Source organism: Talpa occidentalis, unplaced genomic scaffold, assembly GCF_014898055.3.
Source record: "Talpa occidentalis isolate TD23 unplaced genomic scaffold, MPIMG_talOcc4v2.1 talOcc4.5, whole genome shotgun sequence".
Taxonomy (NCBI): domain Eukaryota; kingdom Metazoa; phylum Chordata; class Mammalia; order Eulipotyphla; family Talpidae; genus Talpa; species Talpa occidentalis.
Window position 1 is genome coordinate 21,880,663 of NW_023604861.1, and position 16,442 is coordinate 21,897,104.

Consider the following 16,442-nt stretch of genomic DNA (forward strand, 5'->3'; position numbering starts at 1 on the left):
GGGCCTCTAGCTCGCTCCAGCCCTCCCAAGTCCAAGCCCGGCTTCGCGGAGCAAGGCAGAGAGCAAGGCGCGTCCCCTTGAACCGGGAGGCCGAGACCCCCCAGCGGCGCGCGCTCCCGCGCGGGCGCATCACGGCGGGCGCGCGCGCGCACCCCCGGGCGGAGACGCGCCGGGAAAAGCGCGCGGCCGCGATCCCGGGCGCCATCTTGGGCTCGCCGTCTCGGCCCAGGCGCGGGGCCCTACGCGGTGGCGGCAGCTCGCGCCGGGTGCCTCGCGCCGACTGGGGGTCTCAGGAGAAGACGCGGCGGCGCGGGCCGGAGAAGGAAGGCGTCTCCCTGGGCAGCCGGAGCGCCGCGGTGGAGCCGCGTTGGCGCCCGCCGCGGGACCTGCGCCTCGGATGCGGGCGGAGCGCGGGGGGCCGCCGCGGCGGGGGCGCTGAGCGGGAGGCCCGGGGCGCCTCATGTGAGGGTCGCGGGCCCGGCCGCCGCCGCCGCGGTTCCCGGAGCCCGGGGTGGTGTGTGGGGGAAGCCGCCTCCGGCAGCAGGTAACGGCGGGGCAGGGCCGAGCCCCGGTGCGGCCGGGGAGGGGCGCCGACATGGCTGGGTGTCGGGGTGGCCAGTGGGGGCGCGGGCCCGGGCGCGGGCGGGGGGCGCGGCGCGAGGACCTGGCGCCTGCCTGGGGGCGTTTCCCCGCGGTGCCCGCTGGAAAACATGTCAACAAGGCGTGGTGCGTGTGGGGCGCGGCCGCCCGCCCGCCCGCCCGCTCGCGGGCCCCGGGACTGACTCCCCGGGCGGGGCCCGCGACAGGTACCGGGCGTGGCGCGCGCTGCCAGCCCCTCCCGGCGTCGCCGGCTCCGCGGGCGCGTGTAACTTAAGAAACGGGGGCGTTGAGGTGTCAGAATAGACGGCCCGGCGTGGGGCGCCTGCGACCCGTCCGGGAGAGCCCGTGGGGGCGCCCCCGCCGCGGAGCCCGGGGAAACTTGGTTAACGTGTGCGGAACGGCGTCGCCCCTGCCCTTGGCGTGCGCGTCCGTTTCGGGTGGGGTTGCAGACCCGTCGGGGGGGTCAGCGGAAACCTCTTACCTCTGCGACTCCCGACTGAGAGGTGGGAGGTGACGGTGATGGTGGTGACGTTACTGGGTTTTGTTCCTGCTGGTGATGCCCAGCCCCGGGGCCAGATCGTGTCGTGGAGGCGCGTCCCCCCACCATTCCTGAGATGGTGATGCAAAAGCCATCGGCTCCCGGTTATCTTTAAAATTTTAGGTGTGTTTTCACCACCACCGCCTTCCTACTTGGTAGTTCTGAGTTCATGCAAACTTTGCTCTGCTTCAGTTGTGTATTCCGGTTAAAGAGCGTGTGTTGATGTTGACATTAGTTAAAACAGAACGTAGAGGGAAAGGAATTGTGATTCCTTTGGACTTTTTTTTTTTTAACCTTTCATTGGACTTTTTTTTTAACCTTTCATTTTTTATTTTTTAAGATTTATTTATACAAGAGCTGGGGTACAGTCAGAGGTGGGAGGGTGAGAGGACTCACCAGAGCCAGAGCAGGGAACAGAACAGGCAGACTGACGAAGTACACTGCTGAGGGGAGCAGCGGGCGGCAAGAGAGGTCTGCGGCGCCATGTGGGTATTTCCCTGGCCTGCTGGGAATCAAACTCTCACAGCAGAGGCTGCGGACAGCTTCACAGCACCGCGCTCAACCTGCTGCGCCACCGGGGAGGCCCTGCCCAGTGGACTTTTAAAATGACTTACATGCCCAGTGTACTTAAGGTGCCTCATACAATGAGGGACTCTCAGGTGAGTGTTCTGTTCCTCACCTAAGGTCAAGCTGGCTGTTCCTTTCAGAGTGTATGGAAATGTTTAGCATTTGTGCAGTCCTCCCTGTGCTGCTCAACTGGTTTGTGATTTTTCATTATTAGTTTGTTTTTTGGCATTTTCAGTAATGTTTGTTCCTCACCAATAGAGTATAGCAGCCTGTATTGCATCACTTATTTGGGGAAAATCTGTGAATTGCCAAAACTCTAAAGGGCCTGGTTTTGTTCCTTTACTCTCAGTGAGTTATATTATCCAGCATTCTCAGTGGCACAACCCCTGTTCAAACATAAGATGTTCGTTCTTTGACTAAAAGTAGGAAGGAAATAAATATTTTTTAACTTTCTGTGCTGCAGAGCATCATGTATAAATAGCTCTAATAAAATACTTTTGAGGGCCTCCCTGGTGGCGCAGTGGGTTGAGCGCAGAGCTGTGATGCTGTCCGCAGCCTCTGCAGCACGGGTTTGATTCCCAGCCGGCCAGGAAGATGCTCACATGGTGTGGCGACCTCTCCCGCTGCTCCCCAAAGCAGTGTATTTCCGTCAGTCTGCCTGTTCTGCTCCCTGCTCTGTTTCATGAATTCTCCCACCCTCCCGTGCCTCTGGCCTGTGCCCCAGTTCTTGTATAAATGAATCTTTAAAAAAGAGAGATTTAAAAAATAAAATAAAATACTTTTGAATGCAATGTGAAATTTTGTGAGAATAAAGTGACATCATCTTGGAAAATACTGGCTTTTGAACATTAGGAGCCCACGGAATTGTATTTTCGTGCATAAATGAGGATTAATGCAGACACCCTTTTTATCAGCATTTGGCCTTACATTTTTTTCCTATTGCCTAATATACTATCATTCTGACATAATACAGTCATACTACATAGAACAATTTACAGATTTTGTTCAGCTATTCATAACCTAGAAAGTGCTTAAAATATGCTTTAGTGATCAAATAGCTTTTCGTGGTATATAGATCAGCAGATACCGTTCCTCAGTGTTGCATACTAATTTTTAATATGACAACTTTTTCTTCCCTCAGCTTGGGAAAGGTATTGAAATAAACTTATTTGAAACAGGACTGTAGTTGAAAAAGTATTTATTGCTACGACCAGCAAAGTATTAGCAAAGATAATTATGTGAATAATAGTCATTATTTGTTTCTATATCCGCATAAACACCACTTCACTTTTTTAAAAATCTCTGTACCTCCAAATTCTGAGTAGTTTTAGGTTGCCAGAAGAGAAATTATAAGCCCTGGGTAGCAAACTCTTTGTTCCTTGACCCAAATTTTATATGCTAAAATTAAAGTAAGCCTTCAGGATAGGTTAAAGCAGAAAATTGGGTCATAATGACAGTGTTCTCTCAACCTCTAATGGGGACATTATTACTAGGAGAATTTTTTTAATATTAAAGATTGTAGATTATACTACCTTTTGAGAAAATGTATTCTTAGATTCACATGTGTGTTTCTGTGTTCTGTAAAACTACCCTCTTGCCATCAAAGACCTTTGTCATTCAGTTTTCTGTCTTCCTCTACCTCTGTTCAATAGAATATTCATCATTTACTTCTCTTTACTCACAGAGTTGGTAGTAGGAGCAAGAAAATAGGTAGTTTATTGCACATATGCTAAGTCTTCATAGGCTGATGTTATTGGATTCTGTATCCCTCATATCCCAGTCCTCTTTCATAAGTTTTGAAAGCTTCTAAATAGAGAGTGTGAGGATCGACTTGGCTTAGAATCATGCATATGCACATTTCTTTATCCCACACAGGAATCAGAAATTCGTGTACAGTGGTGTGTTAGAAGGGAGTTAGAACCACAAGCCATGAGTCTGAAAAATTATGACACGAAAATCCACTATCCTGCCCAGAGCTGCTCCCTAGAAACAACAGAAAAATAAATAAAAACAAGATCTTTTTATTTGATTACAGTGCATTTCGTTGATATTGGAAGAAATGTGTAAAATATAGAGGAAAGTACTCGCAAAAAGAGTTACCTGTAATGTCACTGCTATTATAATCAAGTAATATAATAAATATATAATTAATCCCATCACTATAATGCTACTATTGTAGTTACTATTAACGTTCAATAATTTGGTGGATCTACTTCCATTGTTTCGCACATGTTAGCATGGGTTCTTGGGCACACTTTCTCTCTTAGTCACTTAACTTTAAAAGATAGGTAGGGGGCCTCCCCTGGTGGCGCAGCGGTTGAGCACTGGGTTGTGAAGCTGCCTGCAACCTCTGCAGTGCCGGTTCAATCCCCAGCTATTCCCCGGCCACCAGAGGAGGGTCCCGCATGGCACGCAGACCTCTCCTGCCGCCCGCTGCTCCCCTCAGCAGTGTTCTTCGGTCCTTCTGCCTGCTCTGCTCCCCGCTCTGGCTCTGGTGAATTCTCTCACCCTCCCGCGCTTCTGGCTGTACCCAGTGCTTGTATAAATAGATAGATAGATAGATAGATAGATAGATAGATAGATAGATATAGATAGATAGATAGATAGATAGATAGATAAAAATAAATGAATAAATAAATCTTTAAAAAAATAAATAAAAAAAAGATAGGTAGGATTATTCTTTGCCCTGTTTGGCAATCTTTGTTTTTACTGTGTTGTATACTTTAATGTATGGCTTTAATACTGGGCTGCTTTCCCATATTTCAGTTAAGCAATTATCTGTTGCCTTTCAGAAACCTTAATAGTACTTTCATTCCTGACAAGAACCCTATGTGTTAATTATTCTTGTTTTACAAACTGAAGTGCAGGAAGGTCAAGTAATGAGAGGTAGGTAGGGACTGGATTGAACACTGCATAGCTGGATTCCAGAGCCCTTTCTGCTTTAACTGTTTTATTAGTTTGCAATAAGAAAACTTTTCAAAAAAACCAATGGAGTGAAAGTAGTACAGATACATAGAATAAACAAATTCCTATCATTCAGGGTGGAATTTGGGGGAAACATTGCAACTGAACTGTGATATGCTAGAAGAAGAAACCACATTCCACACCAAACAGTCATAATCAAGGATGAGTTTGTTTATTTTGAACATAGATTGGAAATGTCAGTAACATATAACTATTCACTGTGGTAAGATGTTAATTCATGTCTTTTAATAAAAAATCTATTTAATTCATGGCCTCCACATACAGTGGGTTGAGTGCAGCGCTGTGAAGCTGTCCGCAGCCTCTGCAGCGCGGGTTCGATCCTGGCCGGCCAGGGAGAACCCACTGCCTCGCCTGCTGATCTCCTCACCAATGTCTTTGTCCGTCTGCATGTTCTGCTCCCCGCTCTGTCTCTGGTGAATTCTTTCACCCTCCCGTGCCTCTGGCCTGTACCCCAGCTCTTGTATAAATAAATAAAATCTTAAAAAAACTATTTTATTCAAATTCTTTATTTGCTATTTAACTCATATCTTCTACGGAGATTGCTGGGACTCTCCTCTGTATTGAATTTAAGAACCTGAGGTAGCCTTAGGTGATTTTAAGGAAATCTTCAGAAGTATCACTGTGAGTTCTCTTACAAGTTGCTTTTAGTTAGTTGACTACAACTTTTGAAATATAAATCCTTGGTTTAATTTCAAAATCATAATGTTTCCCCCAAGTAGTATAGTATAGAGATGCAAAAAAGATATATAGAATTTGTAAAACCATAGTTGATCTTCACTGACATATTGTTATATTTTGTTTTGATACTCTTTCCTTAAATTAGATCTGATTCTACTCATGTGTTTGTGTTTGTATATATAAACATGTATACAAACGTCAGTGACAGAAGAATGAAATTTGGGTTCCTCTTTTTCAGAAGTACAAAAAAAATAATTCATTTTTCTGAATAGGATGAAACGAGGAAGAGAGAGTGACCGCATTGCCTCAGAAAAAGATACTGCAGAGAATGCCAAGAAACTCAGGACTGCAAATGAGCATTCTCAGACTTGTGATTGGGGGAATCTCCTTCAGGACATCATTCTCCAAGTGTTTAAGTATTTGCCTCTTCTTGACCGGGCTCATGCTTCACAAGTTTGCCGTAACTGGAACCAGGTATTTCACATGCCTGACTTGTGGAGATGTTTTGAATTTGAACTGAATCAGCCAGCTACATCTTACTTGAAAGCTACACATCCAGAGCTGATCAAACAGATTATTAAAAGACATTCAAATCATCTACAATATGTCAGCTTCAAGGTAATACTTTAAATCCGTCTTTTAAAAAATAAAACATTCAGCCACTTTTGTGTCCTGAACCAATACATCATCTCATGTCTTTACAATACTTCATTTTAGGGAAAGTGTTTAAAGGTCTAGGATTATTGTGTACTTAATACCTGACACAAGTGATCGTGTATGAGCTAAATTTTATTATTATAATTGATAATTTTTATATAATATAATTATTATAATTGATAATTTTGTAAAGGAGAAGCAACCCTAATTGGGGGCAAGAGTGGGGCAATGGTGGAAGGATCAAATTCCTCATGTTACCCCCGACCCCCTATACTCGCACACTTACCCACTCCCATTAAGAAACCTGAAGAGCCTTCCTTTCAGTTGCAGTCATCTTTGAGTTGTCAAAAAAATATTAAGTGGTAAATACTACCTAAGAAATGTGTATAATACATTAATCTCATAGGTTTAAAGGCCAATTCAATCAAGTGGATTGACTGGGTCAGTGTTGTATTTTTTTTTTTTTTAATTTATTCATTTATACGAGCACTGGGTACAGTCAGAAGCGCAGGAGGGTGAGAGAATTCACCAGAGCCATAGCGGGGAACAGAACAGGCAGACTGATGAAGAAATACACTGCTGAGGGGAGCAGCGGGCGCGGCAGGAAAGGTCTGTGTGCCATGTGGGACCCTCACCCGGTGGCTGGGGATTGGACCAGTGCTGCAGAGGCTGCGTGCAGCTTCGCAACCCGCGCTTAAGTGCTGCACCACCAGGGGAGGCCCCAGTGTTGTATTTTTATAGGCACTATATCCTGTTTGTAGAATCCTCACAAAACCATTTGTCCTATGTATTTAAACATTTGTATTCTATACATTTAAACAGTTTTGAGGAAATAATTTCTGATTTGCAGAAAGAGCCACATCACAGGATTCTCGTGAGCTCTCCTGATGTTTGTGTTTAAATCATGACTGACTCTATACCACAGAGGTTTGTAGTCAGTTACCAGTATAGACCAGTGCTTCTTAGACTTTGTATCAGAAACTGGAGAACTTATTATACAGATTATTGGGTTCCACCCCCAGAATTTATAGTCCTGATGGTCTGAGTTGGGTATGAGAATTTGCATTTCTGAAAAATTATCAGATGATGTTGATACTGGTCCCAGGACCACACTTTGAGAATCACTGGTGTAGAGAACCCTAACCAAAGGATTATATTATGAACACGTACAGAACTGTACCATAATCAGTTTGTTTTTTTTTAAAGATTTATTTATACGTACAAGAGCTGGGGTGTAGCCCAAAGGCGGTGGGTGGCTGGTAAGAAGATTCACCAGAGACAGAATGGAGAGCAGAACAAGCAGTTTGGCTAAAATACACTGCTGAGGGGAGCAGGGGGCAGGACAGGAGAGGTCTGCTGTGCCATGTGGGTCACCTCCTTGCCTGGGGATTGAACTCATGCTGCAGTGGCTGCCAATAATTTGATAGTGCTAAGACATAACCCCTTGTGCCACGAGGGAGGCCCCAGATCAGTTCTCAAGAATATTTTGGATTAAGGTAATGTATATCAATCTGGAAATTAAAATAATGGTATTACTTTCATCTATGCCTTATTTCACCTCTAATTTTTCCTTAGTATATTAATGATGAAACCCAGGTTATAATTCACCTGAACCTTCTAAGTAAATACTCAGTTTCTCAGTATAAAACATGTATGAGGTGACCTACCACCAAATACATAACTATTTTCGTAGATTGTAAGTTTATGTTTTTCATTAGGTTATTCAGTCAATTTAGGATCACTCAACTTGAAAGCCAGGTCCTTTCAGCATTGAATATCTCATCATGATAGAAGTCAAGTCTTGAAAATTGTCCTTATTTTCCAGAGAACCTCCAAAGAGACTGACAGTATATGTGAGAATTTAAATTTACAATTAAATTTAATTTAATGAACAAAAACTGTTTTTCTTGCTTTTGTAGTGAACAAAAAACTGTTTTTCTTGCTTTTATAAAATTACATGTACAGAGAAATGTAAATATATGTATGGATAAATGGTCCTTTCTTTTCTAGGTGGACAGCAGCAAAGAGTCAGCTGAGGCAGCTTGTGATATATTATCACAACTTGTGAATTGCTCTTTAAAAACACTAGGACTTATTTCAACTGCTCGGCCAAGCTTTATGGATTTGCCAAAGGTATCTGCTGGTTTTGTTATTAGTAGTCACTGAGAAATCTAGTGTAACCCTAACCATCTTTTATTGCCAGTGGGAGTGAATATAAGAAAAGTAGTATATATAATGGAAAACCATTACTCTGTGGAATGTTAAGCAATTGAATTTTTAAAAGGCTTTTCCTATTTTCATTACCTTATTCTTCCTCATTTGTAAGATTAAAAGTAAATTAATTTGCATTGGTTTTTATAGGAAATACTAACAAAGACTAAGTAAAATGAGAAAAGAGCATATTAGAAAAATGAGACATAAAGATGCTCTTTTTAGGATTTTTCAGAACAATGCGAAATTATAAACAAAGGAAAGTAGATAGTGCTGGTACTGAGAGCAGGTATAACTTATTTATAAAATCTTTTGTTAAGAGTATAAAGATACATTCTTCACAGAAGTTGGTATCAGTATAACTTGGGTTAACTTACTGATTTTATTTGAAGAAAACTTTTTTTGGCGAAGTTATTTTGTTTATTTGTATGAACATAATCCTGCACATAGAGATAGTCTTTCTCTAGGAGCTATTCTCTTAAATAGAAAAACTGATAAAGCCCCTTCTGTATGTTAGTTAATATTCAGTATGTTAGTATCTAATAATAATTTGAAGTGTTTTTCATATACATCACAGACACCCCTCTAAACACTTAGCGATTTAATTTACTAGGATGGTTCAGGAAGAAATATTACTAACTTGAGTATGTAACCCAGGTTGTTCATTGGAATATCAGTAACAAATGTATCATGATTTCAAAGTCTTACTAGATTTCAAAAGGGTCGTTAAATTTGTGTATTTGAGATATGAGGGAGAGAATTTATGTTATTTCAACATCCTAAGATTCAAAGTACATGTGTTAGATCTCTGTAGCTGTCAAACTTATTGTACCCAAAAACCATCTGAGTAACTTCTGAATTTTGGATTATTATCTATACAAAATTTTCCCTTCCCAATTAAGACCAATACGGATGACTCTCATTAAGATGATACAGGGCCCCTAAACAGCACCTGGTTACATGGTATAGTTGCCCCTTATTAAAACTTCATATAGAAAATGACATTTTCTCAATTGATTTTCTGTATACCTACCATAGTTAAATGTACATATTGTGTGTATAAAATACACTGTAGTAAAAGGTATGTTGAACATAATTTACTTTTTTTCTTATTAAGGTTATTATGTGCATTTAGTACTAGGACTGTATTGATATGTACTGTAGTTTTGTCTTTGGGAGCTATTGGTTCATCTAGAACTGCTTCCTTATTAAATGAGCTTAGGATATTTACACTCTTTATTTTATGACTTTTGTAGGACACTGAAATAGGTGTTGCTATATCTTGGAAATCCTGAGAGAAAAAGAGAGAACACAAAAGAAGTATAGTTGACCAGAGCTTAATCTGAGAGAAATAGGGAAAAGAAGGCAGTAATGCAGCCAAGAGAATACTAATGAAGAAATGTGATTGTTCAAGATACAGTTGTTTGATGTAAAAATGAGGAGAAAGATGGTAACCTTAAAGTAGCTTAACAGTTACCTAATCAAAATTTAAGTAGTTAAGCAGTTATTTAATCACCATAGGAAAAAGTAAGTAGAAAAACATGAGCAAGAGGATTGTGTTTCATTATACTTTCTTGCCTAATAGCCTTCCCGCATCTTGTTTACTACTATAGTGAATTTATAAAGTGAAGTAAAGGGTAAGATTGGTTATGTAGGAGAATGTATTGTAGCATGTATTGGATTAATAAATGCATTTTTTTTTCCATTGGTATGACCGGCTTCTAAGCTGTGATTCAGAGTTGCATAAACTTTGACCATGCTTTTAATTCCTATTTCCCTACATCAGTTGCTTTAAATTCAATTATGTGTCCAACAGATACTTACATAACTGGAAGGATATTAATTGGTACATTGTGGGAAAAATGCTTTTTAAAATATTGTAGATAATTTAACATGTTTAAAGGAGTTTTAAATGTGGAATTTAATTTAGGTATGATTCAGATTATTTTAGATCAAATTTGTATGAGCTTTCATATTGCAAAAGAGTCTTTCATAGCTTCTTAGCTGACTATTTGTAATGATTATGCTAATAGTTACTGCTACTTTAATAGCCATTGCTATCAGACCAATAGAGAATGCAGTTCAGTGTTGTAGAACACTAGTGAGAGTTTCAACACTAGAGTAGGGTTTCAAGATAAGATGATGTGAAGTGCCTGAGAGGTGTTATCTTGGGTTTCAGAATTTCTCTTTTTCTTACCATTGATTGGTTTGATTTAGCAACAATCATCCCGAAGCTTAAAACCTTTTCTTCTCGCACCTGTAAAAAGGCTCTTCTCAAAGATGGCAGATACCGCCTCTCTTTTTCCCCTTACTCCCATAACAGAATGGTTGCTACCCCTAAAACAGTAACATTAAGGTTTATGTGAACATTAAGGTTTATGTGCGGGGTTTCTCATTTGTAACCAAAGCGGTGTTTTACTGTTTTTGCTTTTCAGTCTCACTTTATCTCTGCACTGACGGTTGTGTTTGTAAATTCCAAATCCTTGTCCTCGCTTAAGATAGATGATACCCCAGTAGATGATCCATCCCTCAAAGTGCTGGTAGCCAACAACAGTGATACGCTCAAGCTGCTAAAAATGAGCAGCTGTCCTCACGTCTCTCCAGCAGGTAGGCTGCTTTTTTTGCCGTACACATTTTAGTAAACTGTGTTGAGGTATTTATCAAATTAAGAACTGTGATCATTAACCTTGAAGATGCACTAATTCTTTTTGCATAGTGTTTTTATAACTTCATAATACAGTAGCATAAATTCTGTACTATTCCTAGCCTATACACTTACTTTCAACTTATTTTCTAACCTTTCTTGGCAATTTGTGTCCAACCAGTACTACAAATAGAGTAAGTTTAAAAATGGAAAGGACAGGATGAAGACTGCTTGAGATGCCCCTTTAGGTAATATGGATTTTTTTCTATTTGTAGTTGGGCTAACAGGATAGGTTTTGGGTCAAAGCAAAAGTCATTATTGGTTTTCTTCTCACCATAGAAGAAGAGTTGTGCTAACTATTATAATGTTGCCTTACATTTTGCAAGTTAGTGCTTTCCTCAATTGAATTTTGGTACTGAATCTGTCAAATGGGGGAGTAACATGAAAGTCATTTCAAACCTCTCTTATATTTTCTAAGTGTCGCTGCATTATTCAGTTGGAGATCATTTAAATTCCACATGGCTTGTATTGCAGAGCTAAGCATAAACCTGTGCTTCATACTTGCAGTGCTCCTGCTGGTCCTCACCTTCCAGTACTTTGGCTGTGTGATTTGGGAAACTTGTTTTTAAGGGTCAGTGTTAGGTCTTTGATCCCTTTACAGAACACTTCCCATCTTCTTGCCAGAAATGACACTAGCCTTCTCTAAGAAAGTGACTCCTTCCTGGATGAAGAGCGCTTGTTCCAACTTCTCCCACCCTGACCTGTGATGGGAATAGTTTGACCTATTGCGGTTGTTCTGCAGTTGCTTCTGCCAAGTCTAGATCACTGAGGATGATAATAGATAAAGTAGAAGGGTGGACTTTGGCAGTTACTTCCTATGTGACCTTGGTCACATTTTACTATGTATAGCATGTATACTATGTTTACATCTGTTTAGGTTTGTTCTAAAAGTTAGGTCCATACTTCATAGCTTTATAGTGTACAGTGTCCTCTGTGTCCTTACCTCCACTTGTCTCTTAATCTTTTTTGCTACTCACATTCACATGCAGCTTTTACTTGAACTTGTATATAATAGTTCTTTGTACCTTTGTGTGTGGTCAGTACATTGAGGCTTGTGGGATACTTTCCCCCACTTCATTTAGCTAACTCTAGACCAGCCTTCAGAAATTCAGCTCAGATGTTCAGTTTTGTTTGTTTCCTCCTCCTTTCTGGTTTAGCTTCCCCAGCTAAACTATCCTTTCATAGTCCTCTCAACATGACTTGTGGCAGCTATCACACTATGTGAGGTGTCTTTCAGAAACCATGAGCTTGTTACCCTCTTTATCCGGGTGCATTCTGTGTTCATTTATTCTTTATTAAATACACACAACTTGCTTGATCTCACCTAGTGGCTTTTGGGCTAGTTATTTATGTTCTTTGTGATCTCATAAAGTCTGATATAAAAAGAAAACAAATGGGAAATAGTAACCAAATATGCAAGTTAAAGATAACAAGATATGATCTAATAACTACAAAAGCAATTTTGGCAGGCATGTTCTAAAAGTGGACCCCAAGAGTCCATGCCCTGATCCCTAGAATTTATGAACAAGATCTTATCATGTATATAGTCGTTAGTCATTTCTTCCTTGTATTTAGAAACAACAATGGAACAACAAAACACTCAATGTATTATCTGTTACTGTGCGAGTATGCGATGTCTGGTACTAGATAGGTTTTCCACAAATACTCAAAAATTTCAAAAATAAGTAATAGCTATTTTGAAGATTGCATTTTTGAAGAGACAATGAACTTGTACAAAAATTTGTAAATTAACTTTTTTTTCCCAAGGTATCCTTTGTGTGGCTGATCAGTGTCATGGCTTACGTGAACTGGCCCTGAACTACCACTTGTTAAGTGATGAATTGCTACTTGCTTTATCTTCTGAAAAACATGTTCGATTAGAACATTTGCGCATTGATGTAGTCAGTGAGAATCCTGGACAGACACACTTTCATACTATTCAGAAGAGCAGCTGGGATGCTTTCATCAGACATTCACCCAAAGTGAACTTAGTGATGTATTTTTTTTTATATGAAGAGGAATTTGATCCATTCTTTCGGTATGAGATACCTGCTACCCATCTTTACTTCGGGAGATCAGTAAGCAAAGATGTACTTGGTCGTGTGGGAATGACATGTCCTAGATTGGTTGAACTAGTAGTTTGTGCTAATGGATTACGGCCACTTGATGAAGAGTTAATTCGCATTGCAGAACGTTGCAAAAATTTATCTGCTATTGGACTTGGGGAGTGCGAAGTCTCATGTAGTGCCTTTGTTGAGTTTGTAAAAATGTGTGGTGGCCGCCTGTCTCAGTTATCCATTATGGAAGAAGTATTAATTCCTGACCAAAAGTATAGTTTGGAGCAGATTCACTGGGAAGTGTCCAAACATCTTGGTAGGGTGTGGTTTCCAGACATGATGCCTACTTGGTAAAAGCCGAATGATGTTAGAGCATGATGAATATCACCTTAACTTTTAACATATTGTATTATAATAAAAGTTTATTTCCTGTAGTTCTTATATTACTCTATTTTGTGGCACAGAAATTTGATAATCTAAATCGAGTATATAAGGATCATTTTTTGGAAGACCAGTGCAACAGTTTTGGTCAGAAAATTTCCTGTGTTTTAGATTAGTCAGCAGTCAAATCTCAGAAGAATATATGGCTCAGATTTGAGAGTAATAGCCAGTTATAAGGCTTACACCTTGTGTAGTCTGAAGGAAACAAAACATATATTATCCAAGATGTGAGAACTAATAGGTTTTCCAAAATGTTATGTTCTCTATGCATTTTTTAAAAATGTAAACTTGACATTTTAGGGTTTTCAGTTATACTTACACCTGTTATAAGGTGTTTAATATAGCTCAGGAAAGTGAGCTTTTTTTTTTTTTTTTTTTTGAGAAAAATGTGGGGTATATGTTGTGTTTAATGAAGGAGATTGTCCTCAAATGTTACAAAGTTATTTAACTAGGTATATGTAAGTAATTGGAACCTTAGAAAATTGATAAATGTCAAACAATGGTCATAGAAGAATAATAAACAGAGCCAAGAGCAAATTAAAATAGAAAGGAGGCTGTTTTAACTTTGTATAAACTTTTAGGTTTGTGCTATAATCTGCTAAATAATATATTTTCTATGATATGTTACTATATTTGTGGCACTTGAGGCATCATGTGTTATGTAAGGAATGCTTTACCAGTTTTCCTGGGTTTTACTTACCGTTGTTCAAACTAGTTCTGAAGAATTATACAATAATTGAAATGAAAACTTAATCTATTTTAAAAAGCCAAATTGAAATAATTAAAGGCAGAATTTAAAATGTTTGTTGTTCCTGTGAAAGGAGATGATTCTTCAGTGAATTTTTGTGATGGCTCATTTTTCTATTTTGGAATTAAATAGTTATGTAAGTAGAATTTTCAAAAATCTTAAAAGGAGCTCCATTGTACAGATCAGCATAAGTAAATTTAAAAGAGGATGTATTTATGTGCATAATCATTTTGGTTTAAATTTTGCTCAGTGGACTGCAAAATTTTAATAGAAAAGTGTTTGCAGTTTTGTGGATGTTAATTTGGTTAAACTGATAAATATTTTATATTATTTAAGTTAGGTAGCATTTTTATTACTTTCATATAAATAAAGGCAATTCCTTATGTTGTATAATCTGTAAAAATACTAAGTTTGGGGCTACATTTAGTTTTTAAAATATATTATAAAAAATTTGTTTCTGAGAGTTAGTCTTAGTAGATATTATTCTCCTCCTAAGGAAAATTAGAAGCTGTTTACCTCCAATGGAAATATTAATGCTTGGCCTTTTACAAAGTATCTTGGTAATTATGTGGAAGCTAATAGTCTTACAGATCTATTTTTAAAATAGATTCTCTTCCCAAGAATAAAAGGTATTTTTCTACATAATTTTTGCTTTTCAAAATAGATGGTGGTATTCTGACCACACATAGGAAGAAAGGCTGAATCCATACTTTTAATTTGGAAATTAAAAGTAATTACTATAATATTTTTCCCTCTTATAAAACAGTAAAAAGCTTTGATTGTACAAGAAATCTCTGTAAGTGTATGAACCTTGTTTTCCTTGAACAACTTTGGGAAATAGTTTTGAAAATACATAATGTTCTGCTAACCAAAGCTTTATTTGATAATTTGCTTTTTGTACAAATTGAATTACATAATGCTTGAAATACTTTAAAGTCACTTTATAAGTAAAATGCATATAGCACTTCATTGTTTATACTGTAAAGTATATGTTATATGTTTTTATGAATTTGAGAATAAAGATAGTTACTAATGTTACAGTTTCCTTACAGTTTTTTAAAACTACCCAAACATATATTGTTGATTTTAAATAAGTCAGTAAGTTAGACTTATAAATGTATTGTTTTTTGTTTCAAGTTGATATCTTACACAGTATTTAATATTAAATGTTTATGGCAGGATGGCTTTTTTGAAAATACATGATTGGGCAAATGGGATCTAGTCTTGAAATAAGCTATTTTCAAATTTTGTAAAGAAAATTGGTTAAATTAAAAATAGGTTTTCTTTGCATTTAGAACAAACATTCAAAACCACTTACTTAGAATTCTGAACCAAGGTCCTTGAAGCTAATAGTCCTTTTAGAGAATTATTTTTATGTAAATCCCCTACACTCAAAATAGTTTTAAACTATTCAAATTCTTTTCATCATCTGTCTTTATAGCTCTCAAGAAATGAAACTTTAGTTTACCCTGGTAATCTGGGCTATTTAGATTAAACAGGCATTATCAAGATTAAATCAATTTATTGCATTTGAAGAAATTTTTTATATTTGTGGGAAAACTTATGATAGAAGGGAATGTCAAGAAGGCTTAGGCCTGAACTAGGTCTTTACTCCGTTTACTGTAGGAACTACCTTTGCAGACTCTAGTGCCAGTTTATCTTGTAGGGTTGGTTTTAATGTTACCAAGAAGCCAGAAAAAAAATGTATCTGCTTGCTGACACCTTACCTTTAGCATAATCAGTATAAAAATAAACATATTAATATTCTATATTTTAAAAAATAGGAAGGAGAAAATCTAGAAAAACTCCAAGGAGCAGGAATCTAAAGAATAAACATACTGAAAACAAAGTCTAGCCAGCCCAGTCCATTTGCCTTGGCTATGGACAGGGGAAAAAAGCATGTGTGGATGACTTGGAACAATGCTCTGTATTACATGCCAACAATTTCCTTTAAAAGTTATCTTTTTTTTAATACTGTGCTGTCACCTTTTTAATTGAAGTTTCCTGTTTAAATATTACCAAAAACGATCATTAGACTGTCATTTTAATTATTTTAAAAGAAATTCCAGCATTCAGAATCAACTTTATGAACTTTTTAAAGATCTTCTCATTGCAGTTTGAGCTATATTCAGAAGCTTTCAGTAAAGTCATCTTAAAATGTAGTCAAAAAGAATTCATTGAAGTGCCACCAGAGCAGATTATAAAACTAGATGAAACTTCTAAGCCTTTGGATTTTTTTTCCCTGATTTCAAAGAA

At 38.7% G+C, this 16,442-nt stretch overlaps 1 protein-coding gene across 2 annotated transcripts; it reads left to right on the forward strand.

Moving 5' to 3' along the window:
* The first annotated feature begins 228 nt into the window (after positions 1-228).
* Positions 229-15,156, forward strand: FBXL3 (F-box and leucine rich repeat protein 3). Of its 2 annotated transcripts, none has more exons than XM_037528897.2 (5): positions 229-544; positions 5,641-5,986; positions 8,036-8,158; positions 10,672-10,843; positions 12,708-15,156. In XM_037528897.2, exons 2-5 carry the CDS (start codon positions 5,642-5,644, stop codon positions 13,349-13,351), a joined length of 1,284 nt encoding a protein of 427 aa, XP_037384794.1. In that variant the 5' UTR covers positions 229-544; position 5,641; the 3' UTR covers positions 13,352-15,156. The 2 variants fall into 2 exon arrangements, with proteins under 2 accessions (XP_037384794.1, XP_054557411.1); XM_054701436.1 differs by lacking the exon at positions 229-544 and adding an exon at positions 992-1,261.
* Positions 15,157-16,442: the final 1,286 nt, after the last annotated feature.

Coding starts and splice junctions, on each gene's coding strand:
- FBXL3 (XM_037528897.2), top strand. CDS start 5,642: ATGAAACGAGGAAGAGAGAGTGACCGCATTGCCTCAGAAAAAGATACT. Junction 5,987..8,035: donor TACAATATGTCAGCTTCAAG/GTAATACTTTAA, acceptor TTTCTTTTCTAG/GTGGACAGCAGCAAAGAGTC. Junction 10,844..12,707: donor TCCTCACGTCTCTCCAGCAG/GTAGGCTGCTTT, acceptor TTTTTTCCCAAG/GTATCCTTTGTGTGGCTGAT.